Below are 13402 nucleotides of genomic sequence, written 5' to 3' on the forward strand. Positions count from 1 at the left end.
TGGGTTTCCTTAGATCTCCCATCCTGACCTGGAGAAGGAGTCAGAACCCCCTCGGCCCTCTCCTCCTCCGCCCACGGTCAACCTGACTTTTTAATATAATCTTTTATTTAAAGTCAACGGAGGAGCAGGAAACCCGCGCATCTGCCTACAAGATATTTTTTTAATAACTCCTCGACCTCTGCCGAGAGCAGCAGCCTTCAGTAACCTCCCTATGTATTCCTTCGCGAACATTCAGGCCGTAAGGAGTAGGGACTTTGGAGGTCAGGACCGAAGCCTGAGGGCAAGGCGGACGTGAGGAGGGGATGGGGCGGGGGGGGGGGACCGAAGCAAGACAATGCAACCCGAATATCAAACATTTAACACAAAAGCGTCAACTTAGAGAGCCTTGAATCCAACTGGGAGCCGAACCCCGGGGGCTCCCCGGCACCGAGCTTCCCAAGTCCCCATCTGGGGGTGGGGCAGGTGAATGCCCAGCCTGTGACCCTGGAAAGGGCGGGTCTTGGGCACTTACAGGACGTGCTCCCAGACCAGACGCGCCCACAGGCACCCCCGGAGACAGCTGGCCAAAAGGACACGCCAGGACACCCGGCCTGGGTCTGCGCCCCCCGGCCCCCACGCCTGACTGAGCTCCCTCCTCCGGGGGGGACCACTGCTCTCTATCTTTCCCTAGGAGTCTCCGACCTGCTCAGACCTGTGGTAGTTACAGGCTCCCAGCCGCCCGCCCCTCCTGCCTTTCCCCTCCTCTTTCCCTCGCCTCCCTTGGACGCCCCCAGATCTCTCGGACTCGCCCTTCCTGAAAGTAGGCGAGGCCCCGAAACAGGGGCTGGGAAGAAGGGAGGGAGCCGGGAGGCGGGCAGCGCGGCGGGCTACGGGCGTGGCCGCCTCAAGCCCCGCCCCGGGTGCGCGCGGCGGCGGCTAGCCTCGCTCTGAGAGACAGGTATCGCTTAGGCGCCATGTTGTGAGCGGAAGTGGGGAGCGCGCGGCGGCCGCTGTTCTGCTTGGAGCGGGCGCGGGAACGGGCGGGGGGGGGGGGCGGAGCTGTAGTCGCGGCGGCGGAAGGAGGAGAGGAAGAAAGGGGCGAGACCCCGTGCCCGGCGGCGGCGCGAGGCTCTACCTAAGCGCGCGGACGTCTTGGGCTGGGCGCGCGGTCCGGGAGACCAGTGTCGGTGCCGAGCCCTCTGCGGGGCCGCCACCGCCGTCGCTGCCGCTGCCGCTGCTGCTGCTGCTGCCGTGGGGCTCGGGCGGCGACGGAGCGGGGCGGGCGGGGCGGGAGGAGGCGGTGAAGGCGGCGGGCCGGGGGGGAAGATGCCGCTGGCGCAGCTGGCGGACCCGTGGCAGAAGATGGCTGTGGAGAGCCCGTCCGACAGCGCAGAGGTGAGTGCGGCGGGGCGGCCCGGCGGCGCGAGCCCCCACCCCTCGCCCGGCCGGCTCGCTCCTTCCCGGCGCCCGGCCACTCGGCTGCTTCCTCTCGGCTCGCGTCTCCCTCGGTCCGGGATTCCGGTTCGGGGACTTGGGGCTGGTTGGCTTGTCCGTCTCTGGCTGTTGCTCCCACCCGCACCGTCGCCTACCCTCGCTTCCTCGAGGGGCTCTTGGGGTGGCGGCGCGTGAGGTTTGGAGTGGGCGCTGGGGCTTCGCGAGGTGCCGATTGTCATCAAGTTTGCGTGGGGGACCCGGGAGGCGGAGCGGGGACCGGCGGGGAGTTGGGAACTTTGGCCCTGCCGGTCGGGGGCTTCCCTGGACCTGGGCGACTTTGCGGGGTGGCCGAAGGGTATGGATTAGGTTCCCCGAGAAGCAGGGGCTCTCGAGTGGGTTCGGGGTCGGGGGTTGCTACGGGAACACGGGCGCACGGAGGCAGGAAGGGCCTGGGACAGGGGTGGCGACGTGTAGGGCTTTCGGGTAAGGGGTGCTGGACAGCCTAGGGTTTTTGCTTCCTTCCATCTGCCGCAGCTGCTGCTGCAAAGGAGAAAGGGGGATCCTGAGGTGCCCCCCCATCCGCTTCTGAGGTCGCTGAGCTCGAGGACTCTGTCCCTGCGAGTTAAACTTGAGTTTCCTGCCCATAGAGGCGAGAAGGTGATAGTCAAGGAGATCAACGGCCGCCCTAAAGGCCTTTCTGGTTTTCCTACCCTGGGATCTGGTGACCGTCCCTGAGACACCCACCCGAGTACCTTGTGCGTGCCCTTTCCGGCCCGCAACAGGACCAAACAGAATTGCCCTGGCTACATCCCAGCCACCAGCTTTTCGCAGCCGATCCCAGCACGAACTCAGGGTTTGCGAAAATGACCCAGACAAGACCCATTCCAGGTTATTAGGGTGCATCTCCGGAGTGGAAGGAGCCCTGGTGGCGCAGTGGTTAAGCGCTCGGCTGCTAACCAAAAGGTCGGCGGTTGAAACCCACCAGCCGCTCCGCAGGAGAAAGATGTAGTAGTCTGCTTCCTTAAAGATTGTAGTTGTTGTTGTTAGGTACCGTGGAGTTGGTTCCGACTCATAGCGACCTTATGCACAGCAGAACGAAACACTGCTGGGTTGGAAACCCTGTGGGGCACTTCTACTCTGTTCTGCTCTGTCCTTTAGGGTCGCTATGAGTCAGAATCTACTAGATGGCAACGGTTTGGTTTGGTTTTGGTTTTCGGAGTGGAAAATCAGTTCCTGATGGTGGCGCGTCTGCCATTCTTCTTTCTTTACTTTTTGCTGTCTTCTTTCCCTACAGCGGACTTTGGGGGATTACAGGATGCTAGGCTGAGTGTGTGTAATAGTTACTGAGTGAGTGACCCCATTTCTGGAAAGCATGACTGAAACGCGGGGGTGGAACGGGACAGGCTCTGATGAGTGGTGTACTTGGCGGCAGCCGCTGGCCCTGCCGGCCTCCGCAGTGTGAGAGGTGGATAGGATTACTGGTTACGTCAGTGAGACCAAGGCTCTGTTTGATCTGAGATGCGGGACACTTGCATTCTCGGGTATAATGGAGGGGGAGGGGTTCAAATAGCTTTTCCGCTGTTTCCTGGTCACCTTCACTGCTGTATAAAATGTTTACTTGCTCTTTACAGCGCAAGCAGAGTTGTAATGGTACTTACGATTGGTGCTTAGTATTTTGCGACTCGGAACATACTTTTAAAACCTAAACGAAATGCTGCTCTTGAAAATAAATAAATAACGAAATCGTGTTTTTAAGACTGGCAGAATTACAGGAATTTCCCTTAAAATGATCGTGTTAGTCAGCCTAATGCTATAAATCTTCTGTAAGAAAGTCAAACTTAGAATTTTTTTATCATCCTTTGGATAGGGAGTGAGAAAAATAGTATGCCAGGGGGCGCTTTTCATTCATTTTTTTCTTTCCCTCAGAAGTCTTTTTCTTGCATTAAATAATATCACTAAAAGGTTAATAAAATATGTTCTCGAAGTGCTGAGCTTGTTGAAAGAAGTTGAATTTGCTTTGAGCCAAATTTTTAGATGCAAACATTAACGTTTGCAAATCAGAATCAGTCCACATTTCTGCTTGGCATGTATCAATGTGTAGGAAAAAAATTTGTTTAGCATATACATTTGGGTAAGGAAGGCAGAAAGCTGATACTTACTTAACAGCTACTATATGCTTTCTTTTTTATACGCCAGGTACTGTGCTACATGCTATCTCATTGTGATTAAGCCCTAGGGCTGCTAACCAAAGGGTAGGCAGTTCGAATTTGCCAGGTGCTTCTTGGAAACTGGGGCAGTTCTACTCTGTCTTATAGGGTCACTATGAGTCGGAATCCACTCGAAGGCAGCAGGTTTGGGGTTTTTTGGCATGACACAGCGGGGTAGTATTGTGGTCTGTCCCTCCCCGTTGTTACAGATTAGAAGACTGAATCTCAGAAGTTAAGGGCACAAAGATTGTAAATTATCAATGGCAGAGCGATAATTCAAAACCAGATGGATACAGTTCATGAGCTTTGCTTTATGTTAGGGTAGCTGCTTCAGATCTATTGTGGAAAAATTCAGGGTATGAATAAATAAGCTGGTAGTTAGAGATCATGCATTTTTCAGGAACAATTTAGAGTACCGTAAGAGGTCTCTTTTTAAAGCCTAGGTACTTCAGTTACTGTCATGTTTCCCAGAACGTGGCAGACCAAACCAAAAAAAAACCAAATCCAGTGCCGTCGAGTCGATTCCGACTCATAGCGACCCTGTCTACAGTTTGCCATTTTTTAAAGAATTTTCTTTGTATTCTGGCATAAGATATGTCAAACTAGATTCTCACAAATTGCCTGTAGATGCTTTGTTAACTTTGATTGTTAGGCTGTTCTAGGTAATTTACTTCTGATACTTATTTGGAAATATTGAAGCCTGTGAGGGAAGGGTTGAGAGTGCACAGGCTGCTAAACAAAAGGTCGGCAGTTCGAATGCCCCCCAGCCTGCTCCTGGGAAACCCTACGGAGCAATTCTACTCTGTCCTTATAGGGTTGCTGTGAGTCGAAATTGACTCGACGGCAAAGGGTTTGGGTTTTTTTTTTTTTTTGGTTTGGTGAGGGAAGGGTTGAGAATTTTCATTCAGAGGTGTAATATTGGTACCCACTATTCTGCCATCGGCTTCCTCAGTAGGTTCCTATCAGAGAGCAATTGTATTTTATCAGAGTAACATTGCTGTTGTTTTCTTAATAGTAATTTACTTCAGTAAATACATCACACGCTTTCTCTGCAGACTAAAAGATTTCAAAGTTGGTCTGTATAGGAATTTACGTTCAATGGTCTCATCCCTAGTAGGCTGTGAACTCTTGAGAGCAGAGACTTTTCTCTGTATCCTCAGCACTTACCACAGTACCTGGCACCTAGGTACCATGGGCAGTGAATTAGTCATAAAGATCAGGAAAGGTGACAATGGATCTTATCTTTGTTCTTAACATTTAAATTATACATTGAAATATGAACAATTTAAAAAGACCTGAGCACCTCACCAAAAACACCCGCAGTTTCTTTATTCCTTTACGTAGTAGCCTTCCTGCCTTAGGACCTCCTACTGGTCTCATGGTGTTCAAAACAAAACAAAACAAAACAAAAAGCCTTGTGGTTAAACTCAAGCATGAGTCAAAACATGATAGGCTAGAACTAGGCCGAATGTTTAAAGCAGTAAATTGAGGATAATAAAGGAAGTACTATGTAAGCAAAGGAAGGACTGGTAGGAGCTAAAAACCAAATGGCTTCCTAAATGATGTAGGTGAATTCAAAACTCCTCATGGCCGCCCAATGGCACAGTCAATAAGAGCTCAGCTCCTAACCAAAAGGTCAGCAATTCAAATCCACCAGCCACTCCTTGGAAACCCTGTGGGGCAGTTCTGCTCTCCTATAGGGTCACTATGAGTCGGAATCAATTTGACGGCAACAGGTTTTAGTGCGTTACTTAAAAGATGCTGGTATGTTTTGGGATATTTGACTGTTTAGAGATTCATACCAAAGAAATGTGGCTCTACTGTTCTACAAATTTCCTTGCCTCTGCTGTCAGGAGCAACATTTACTGGATCATAAGCCTGACCTAGAATGACACTTTTCTCAGTTTCACTAGAGTGGGAATAAATTATAGTAAACCTAAATGTGAACAATTTTCAAAAATAATAAAATTAAGGAATGATTTTTGCTTTACAGAAATGTGTTGTGTAAAAATAGCCACCTTGAATTTCTTTAAATAACAAGCACCCATAATGCTTTGAAAACTATTAACTATTTTAATATTTTATATATAAAGAATGAGGCCCTTGTATTGGAGACCATCTTCAGTGAATGTGCACCCATTTTTAACCTCAAAGATTTCATTGGATTCTGTAGTATTGCTACTCTATCAATATTATGTAGGTTTCTTATATGTCATCTATAGGGGAAAACATTCTGTTAAAGTTTGATCGTTGATTTTGGGAAAAAAATGTTTTAAATTAAGTTTCTTTTCCTTTTCCTGTTTCATTTTTACCACCTTTCAGGTTTTTTTTCTTTCTCCCAAGTGAAGATCTGAGGAGAGGACAGGTATTGTTACATGTCAACTGTCAAGTAACTGTGACACATTGCTGAACACTTCATTGTTTTCAGTGATTATGATATATGGTGTCAGTTTTTGTTAAACTAAAATTTAGGAAAGTTTGCTTTCTTTTGGCAACTTGACGCATCGTTTTGATCCTGCGCTCATGGGGTAGATTCAAAACGTGAAACTTCCTGGGTGCATTTAAATTGAAATTTAAAGATAAAGAGATAAACTTATCTAATTAAAGGAGGCTACTTTTTAAAGATACTTCTCTGGAAATCACAATAAGTATATCCTGTTTTTTATTTAAGAAGAGTGGCATAATTGGGGTGTGTACTCCTGACCAAGGACTGGTCATTCAGTGAATTGTGGAATGACTGAACATCTAACAGACCATTTCTCCAGAAGTCTAACTTACAGAAGAATTGTTCTGAAGGTTATTGTTTTGTAATTATCATCCATTTTTAAAAAGTCATACCATTGTGATAATTGAGGAGATTTGCTGCGGAATTCCCCAGTCAGAGATTTATGAGCTGCCAGGCTGTGAATGGTAGTTAATGTTCAATGTGACTCAATCCACTCAGTGCAGACAGGGTGCTTTGGGCTCAGTGGCTCAGATTTTAATGTACAACAGTGACATCTTGGTGGTCACAGTGGTAATGCATGAGTGTGATAGTTCTCAGTTGTTCATGTGTTTTGGTGGATAACAAGGTTTAACGCATTGCATTGTAATTGTGCAAGTATATAAATTACACATCCCATTCCTCGATTCACATCATAGAAAAAAGAAGCACAGACATTTTAATACTTAACATTAGATGTCTTTTTCCCCATCAGTGTGAATACAGCTACCTGTATCATTAATCTGAAACAAATATCAGATCTCAGATATTCTGGTTTATCAATTTAATACCAAATATCGTAGAAGCAAGGATTAAAGCAACCATAAATCTCAGTTATTTGGTAAAATGTGTCAAGATTTAACAGCAAGCACAAATATACTATGTATGTTTGTTGTAAAATAAATTCAGGGTAAAATGTATCCATATAACACATCCCTATCATTTAATAAATTGGGCTTATTTTAAACAAATATGCTAGTTAGCTGTAATTAAGATTTCAGTTTAGAAGGTTTGTTGCATAATTTAGATGTATGACACAGTGTTGAAGCTTTGGAGCCATAAAGTCCTGGGTTTTATTCCCGGTTCTGCCACTTAGTAACTTTGTAACCTTATGCAAGTTATTTCATGTCTTTAAGCTTCAGCATCCTAATCATAAAATAGAGAAGAAAATTAATATCTACCCCACAGGGTTGGGGTGAGAATTAAATGAAATGATAACATATGTAAAGCAGTTGACCCAGCACATGGTTTAAGCATTTAATAAATAGTAATTATAATGAATCACCTCACAAAGAACTGTCTGAAAAAGTTTCATGTTTTTCCTCTGGGACAATTTTTTCAGAATCAAGCAGAACAATTAAAAATGATTTATTTGGTTGATCTGTTTAAACAGAACCATTATGCTATCTGAATAAAATGGGTAAAGTTAAGGTGAACAGAAATCTCTTGAATCTTGTCCTTTTTCTGTTGTTCCCCTCCTCAATATTGGTTGTTGTTGTTAGGTACCGTCAAGTTGGTTCCGGCTCATAGCGACCCTATAGGACAGAGTAGAACTGCCCCATAGAGTTTCCAAGAAGTGTCTGGTGGATTTGAACTGCCAGCCCTTTGGTTAGCAGCTGTAGCACTTAACCACTATGCCACCAGGGTTTCCTTATTTCCTATTGTTGTTGTTAGGTGCCGTCGAGTCGGTTCCGACTCACAGCGACCCTATGCACAACAGAACGAAACACTGCCCAGTCCTGAGCCATCCTTAGTCATTGTTATGCTTGAGCCCCTTGTTGCAGCCACTGTGTCAGTCCGGTTTGTCAAGGGTTTTCCTCTTTTCTGCTGACCCTGTACTCTGCCAAGCATGATGTCCTTCTCCAGAGACTGATCTCTTCTGACAACATGTCCAAAGTATGTAAGACACAGCCTCGCCATCCGTGCTTCTGAGGAGCATTCTGGTTGTACTTCTTCCAAGACAGATTTGTTCATTCTTTCGGCAGTCCATGGTATATTCAATATTCTTCGCCAACACCACAATTCAAAGGTGTCAATTCTTCTTCGGTCTTCCTTATTCATTATCCAGCTTTCACATGTAGATGATGTGACTGAAAATACCATGGCTTGGGTCAGGCGCACCTTAGTCTTCAGGGTGACATCTGTGCTCTTCAACACTTTGAAGAGGTCCTTTGTAGCAGATTTACCCCATGCAATGCGTCTTTTGATTTCTCGACTGCTGCTTCCATGGCTGTTGATTGTGGATCCAAGTAAAATGAAATTCTTGGCAACTTCAATCTTGGTAGTTGTCTTTAAAAGAGAAAAATAGATTAAAAAATTTTTTTGAAGAGCACTCATGGTGCTCTATTAAAAAAACTGTCTACATGAGACCAAAAGGTCAAAAGTTACTCTAAATCAAAGATGAGACCATCAGGGGGCAGGGATACTAGAGACCTGGAAACGGAACCACCAGAATGCAATTAGAGAGAATGTTGACACATTGTGAAAAAATGTAACTAATGTCACTGAAAAATTTGTATAGAAATTGTCAAAGGGGAGACTAATTGGCGGTGTAAACTTTCACTGAAAACACAATAAATATTTTTCAAAAACATCTTGAATATTTGTGGAAGATGGAAGAAAGGAAAGTATGTTCACATCTTAACATTCCTGAAATTGGAAGTTTTCTTACACTCAATGGCGTGTCATAGTTTAATTAGCAGCAGGCGTTTTTCTTAGTGATCTATAAAATAATGGTGCATGTTACATATGATGTTTTGTAATCAATGTCATATCTTGTAGTCAACCTCGTGGAGGAAGTGTGTCCCAGAAGAAATGGTTAAAGTCCGTATACAGTGTTGATAGGTAGAATTTTAACTTTCTTTCTAAAGCATATCAAAACAAAATATGCATACCTTCTAATATTTAGCATTTGCAGAGCCTGAATCGGTTCTGTTAATTTCATTTTTAGGAAAAGAAATGAATCTGGCACACCTCCCTCCCCATTACTGTAAACACATTTGCTTTGGTTGTTTGAATATGCCCTGAGTAATGAGGTTTTCCTGTCTAGAAATATAATCCTTTGGATGTGATCTGTTATGTAGTGTTAGTACTTAAGGATCCTTAAATAGTACATACAATATTTTTCAAACTGAAAAGTTTGGGGAGATGTTAAAAGTTATACCTGTGCCCCCAAAACCATGCCAGCCCCCCCCAAAAAAACCAGCAACAACAAAAAAAAGGGGCATAACATAATGAAATAAATTTGGAAATGTGGAGTTAAACAATTTCTTTAATCCAACTACCTTTCCCATTTCTTTTAAATTAATTGTCTCTAACTTGCAATTACTATAAAACAGATAGCTAGGGTTAATATTTTGATACACCCATTTTTTAACTAGGAAACATTTTGACCTTATCTTAAAAATGAAACTTACAGCTTACCAAGTAACATAAAATATTACGTACACATACCTCTGGAGCCAGGGGTATTTGATGGGAATATTAATAATAAGGAGCTCCGGTGGTGCAGTGGTTAAGTACTCAGCTGCTAATCAAAAGGTCGGCAGTTTGAACCCACCAGCCACACCACAGGAGAAAGACATGGCAGTCTGCTTCCATGACGATTACAGCCTTGGAAACCCGATGGGGCGGTTCTACTCTTGTCTAAGGTGGCTGTGAATTGGAATTGACTCGATGGCAATGGGTTTGGTTTTGGTTTTGATATTACTTAATAATAAAGGGTTATTTTATGTTTTAACATGCCATATCAGAATGGCTCACTTACTAGCATTACCTACTTTGCATATTTCTCTTGCAGATGTGAGCTAGAAAGTAGAAGGTGAACTAAGGACAGAAGCTATCCTGTTGCCCCACCTAGAGTCAGGTGTCCACACCGTGAACCTCTTTCCCCCCTATGAAATAGTGCTAAAAAAAAAAAAGGGGGAAAAGGACAGAAGCTATCCTGTTGCCCCACCTAGAGTCAGGTGTCCACACTGTGAACCTCTTTCCCCCCTATGAAATAGTACTAGGTTCCTAAATATTAGATTTCTACATTTATGTGTAAGTCCAAAAGCACTTTCAGACTTCTGCTGTCATTCCTTTCCTCTATTAGTATAAACAGAATTGTAGCAGTAGTGTAACTTAATTTGAATTTTCCCATCGTAACTGATAAATCCATGCTTTCTTACATACCTTAAAAACTAGTTGTTTTGTTCACCGCGTAAACTGATTTTATAATCTGGTGGCGTAGTGGTTAAGTGCTACGTCTGCTAACCAAAGGGTCGGCAGTTCAAATCCGCCAGGCGCTCCTTGGAAACTCTATGGGGCAGTTCTACTCTGTCCTATAGGGTCGCTATGAGTTGGAATCGACTCGACGGCACTGGGTTTGGTTTTGGTTTTGGGTGCATATGATCATGATCTCATCTTAAAATCTGACCCGGTCATCTAGAGTTCTGTGAGCTTGGTACTAATCCTTTGGTCCACCAAGCTTGTTACAGGAAACTTGGTTTAGTCATTTGATATGTGTTAGAAGCACAGGTCAAATGATAGCCTAAAGCAAAAGATCATTTTGACATTAACAGATTGAAGTACATCTCAAGTGCAGCAGTTTGGGAAAAATCTTCGCTCCCGAAATCTTGCAGAGCATAAAGTAAAAACCTCAGTTATCCAAAATGTTATTTCAATTCTTCACGTTTAGAAACAGAGGCATTTATCTGAAAATAATATAATAGGAAGGATTCACTTAAAAAACTAGATCAGCGGTTTCCAATATAGTAGCCACTAGCCAGTTGAGCACTTGAAATGTGGCTAGTGTGACTGAGAAATTGAATTTTTAATTTTGATTAAATTTAAGCAGTCACATGTAGCTATTGACTACCATATTGAACAGTGTAATCCTGGATTAAAGGATTGGCACAACCTGAACTTTTTTTTCTCTCTCTACACCAGTGTTTTTCAACCCTATCTTCTATTTGTATCTTGAAATTAACAGGCTGAAGTACTTTCTAGATAAAAAATATATTTAATATGCCTTTTCAAATTCTGTTTAATTGGGTTTGTCTTCTCCCATTCCCACCCTCAAGGTTTTGATAAACCCCCACCCAGGTGGTACATGCCCCTCAAATCAGCATTCTGTACTTTTTACAACTTTACTAGCTTTAGAGAGACATTTCTCGTTCAAAATATAACACCAAAACATGGGAAAAATGTAGTTTTCAAAAAAAGTTGTTTTATGTTCACTATTTTTGTTAGGTGCTGTCAAGTTGGTTCCAACTCATAGCAACCCTGTGTACAACAGAGCGAAACACTGCCCAGTCCTGTGCCATCCTCACAATCGTTGCTATGTTTGAGCCCATTGTTGCAGCCAGTGTGTCAGCCCACCTCATTGAGGGTCTTCCTCTTTTTCACTGACCCTCAACTTTTCCAAGCATGATGTCCTTCTCCAGGGACTGATCCCTCCTGATTATATGTCCGAAGTACCTGAGACGAAGTCTAGTCATCCTCGATTCTATAAAGCACGTTCTGGCTGTACTTGTTCCAAGATAGATTTGTTTGTTCTTCTGGCACTCCGTGGTATTTTTGATATTCTTTGCCAACACCGTAATTCAAAGGCATCAGTTCTTCCTTGTTCTTTCTTATTCATTGTTCAGCTTTCACATGCAGACGAGGCAATTGAAAATACCATGGCTTGGATCAGGCGCTCATTAGTCCTCAAAGTGACTTCTTTGCTTTTGTAACACTTCAAAGAGATCTTTTGCAGCAAAAAAAAAAAAAAAAGTTCACTATACTGTGCTAGTTAAAATGGGAAAAGTAGATTGCTACAATTTAGATTTTCAACAACATTTTAATGTAATCTTTTAGTAATTTGGGAACCCTGATGTTGTAGTGATTAAGAGCTACAGCTGCTAATCAAAAAGTCAGCTCAAATCCACCAGGTGCTTCTTGGAAATCGAATGGGGCAGTTCTACTCTGTCCTATAGGGTCACTATGAGTCGGAACCGACTCAACAGCAATGAGTTTTGGTTTTCTTTCTTTTTTTTTTTTTTAGCAAATTTATCAAAGCTATCTTTAAATACAAATTCCAAAAGAGCCACAATAAATGAAAGTTCAAATATTATGCTTTTTGTCCACCCTCTGCTAATTTGAAGTCCTCATTTGCTGTGCCAGAGTGCTCAAATCCCAAATAAACGAATATACAGACTTAGCTTTAATTTATAAGTCTGGAAAATACAGTCAGACCTTAGTTTACAAAAACAATTCTAAAACAGTCCTATGCACAAATGAATTGGGGGTGGTGGGAGAAGTATGTTGAGATCACTGCCCTTTGGTTCCCAGGTGAAGATGAAAGGACACTTGACATTTACTGAGTGCCTCCTCTGACTACAGACTTTGCATGTATCAACTCTAATGAGGTGTAGACGTTTAATTATCTTTAACTTACAGGTAAAGAAATTAAACCCTAGAGAGATACAGTAACTTGCTCATGGTTGCACAGCTTGTTAGTGGAGGAGCCAGGATTCATACTCAAGTCTCCTAGATTGCAAATTCCGTGGCCTTACTAGACTGCCCTGCTTGAGTTGAGAACACTATCTAGGTGAATGACAATCTAGATGAGTCAGGTGTCCAGGAAGAAAGAATCCAACTGGTTTGCATGAGTGGCTGTTTTTGTGGATATATATAGTGACCTTGAGAGATAGGTCGGTACCTTTTCATGTATGTAGCATGAAGCTTTCTTTTCATCGAGGGAAACTGGAGAAGATGTGATCCTGGTATGAATTCGAAAGCTGTTCATACTAGAGACAATGTTTCAGTAGTTGATAGGGTGGAGTTAGAAAAGTTAGTAAAATTGATACAACTCTCAACTTACAGTGTGGGTTAAATAGGCTTTTGTGAGCTAGCCTGAGAAATAGCATTTCTGAAACTGTGGGAAAATGCTTTGAGACTTCTAAACAATTGTCTTAAAAATTGAACATTTGAAACAAAAATTACAATATCTGGTAAGAGGGTGCTGCCTAGGCATTACTTAACAGCTCTGTTTTGTAACTGCAGCTTCTTAATTCATTACCTCTTTATATTTGCATTTTCCTTTCAGAAAAATCTATTTGCTACTCCCTCAAAGTGCCAGAAAACAAGATCTGACTCAAACTGAAAAGGTTACCAATTATAAGAAAAGTTACACAACCCTTGGGTCTTTTTCTTTAGACTTTTAAACTGTTAGGTCAAATAGCCTTACTTGATTCTTTTTTTTTTTTTAATTGAGCTATAATTTATACTATAAAATTTACCCTGGTAAACTGGAAAATTCAGTGGTTTTTAGTAT

General features: G+C 43.3%; 1 protein-coding gene across 2 annotated transcripts in view; it reads left to right on the plus strand.

Annotated features, from left to right (window-relative positions):
- The first annotated feature begins 1044 nt into the window (after nt 1-1044).
- The window catches only part of RPS6KA3 (ribosomal protein S6 kinase A3), a 111443-nt gene continuing 99085 nt past the window's right edge, over nt 1045-13402 (plus strand). The window contains exon 1 of one of the 2 annotated variants that reach the window (XM_049873248.1): nt 1045-1374. In XM_049873248.1, coding sequence (XP_049729205.1) covers nt 1306-1374 — 69 coding nt within the window. In that variant the 5' untranslated portion in view covers nt 1045-1305. The remainder of the gene's footprint in view (nt 1375-13402) is intronic. The other variant, XM_049873249.1, reaches the window with a different exon arrangement.

This window comes from Elephas maximus, chromosome X, assembly GCF_024166365.1.
Source record: "Elephas maximus indicus isolate mEleMax1 chromosome X, mEleMax1 primary haplotype, whole genome shotgun sequence".
In the NCBI taxonomy this organism is placed as follows: domain Eukaryota; kingdom Metazoa; phylum Chordata; class Mammalia; order Proboscidea; family Elephantidae; genus Elephas; species Elephas maximus.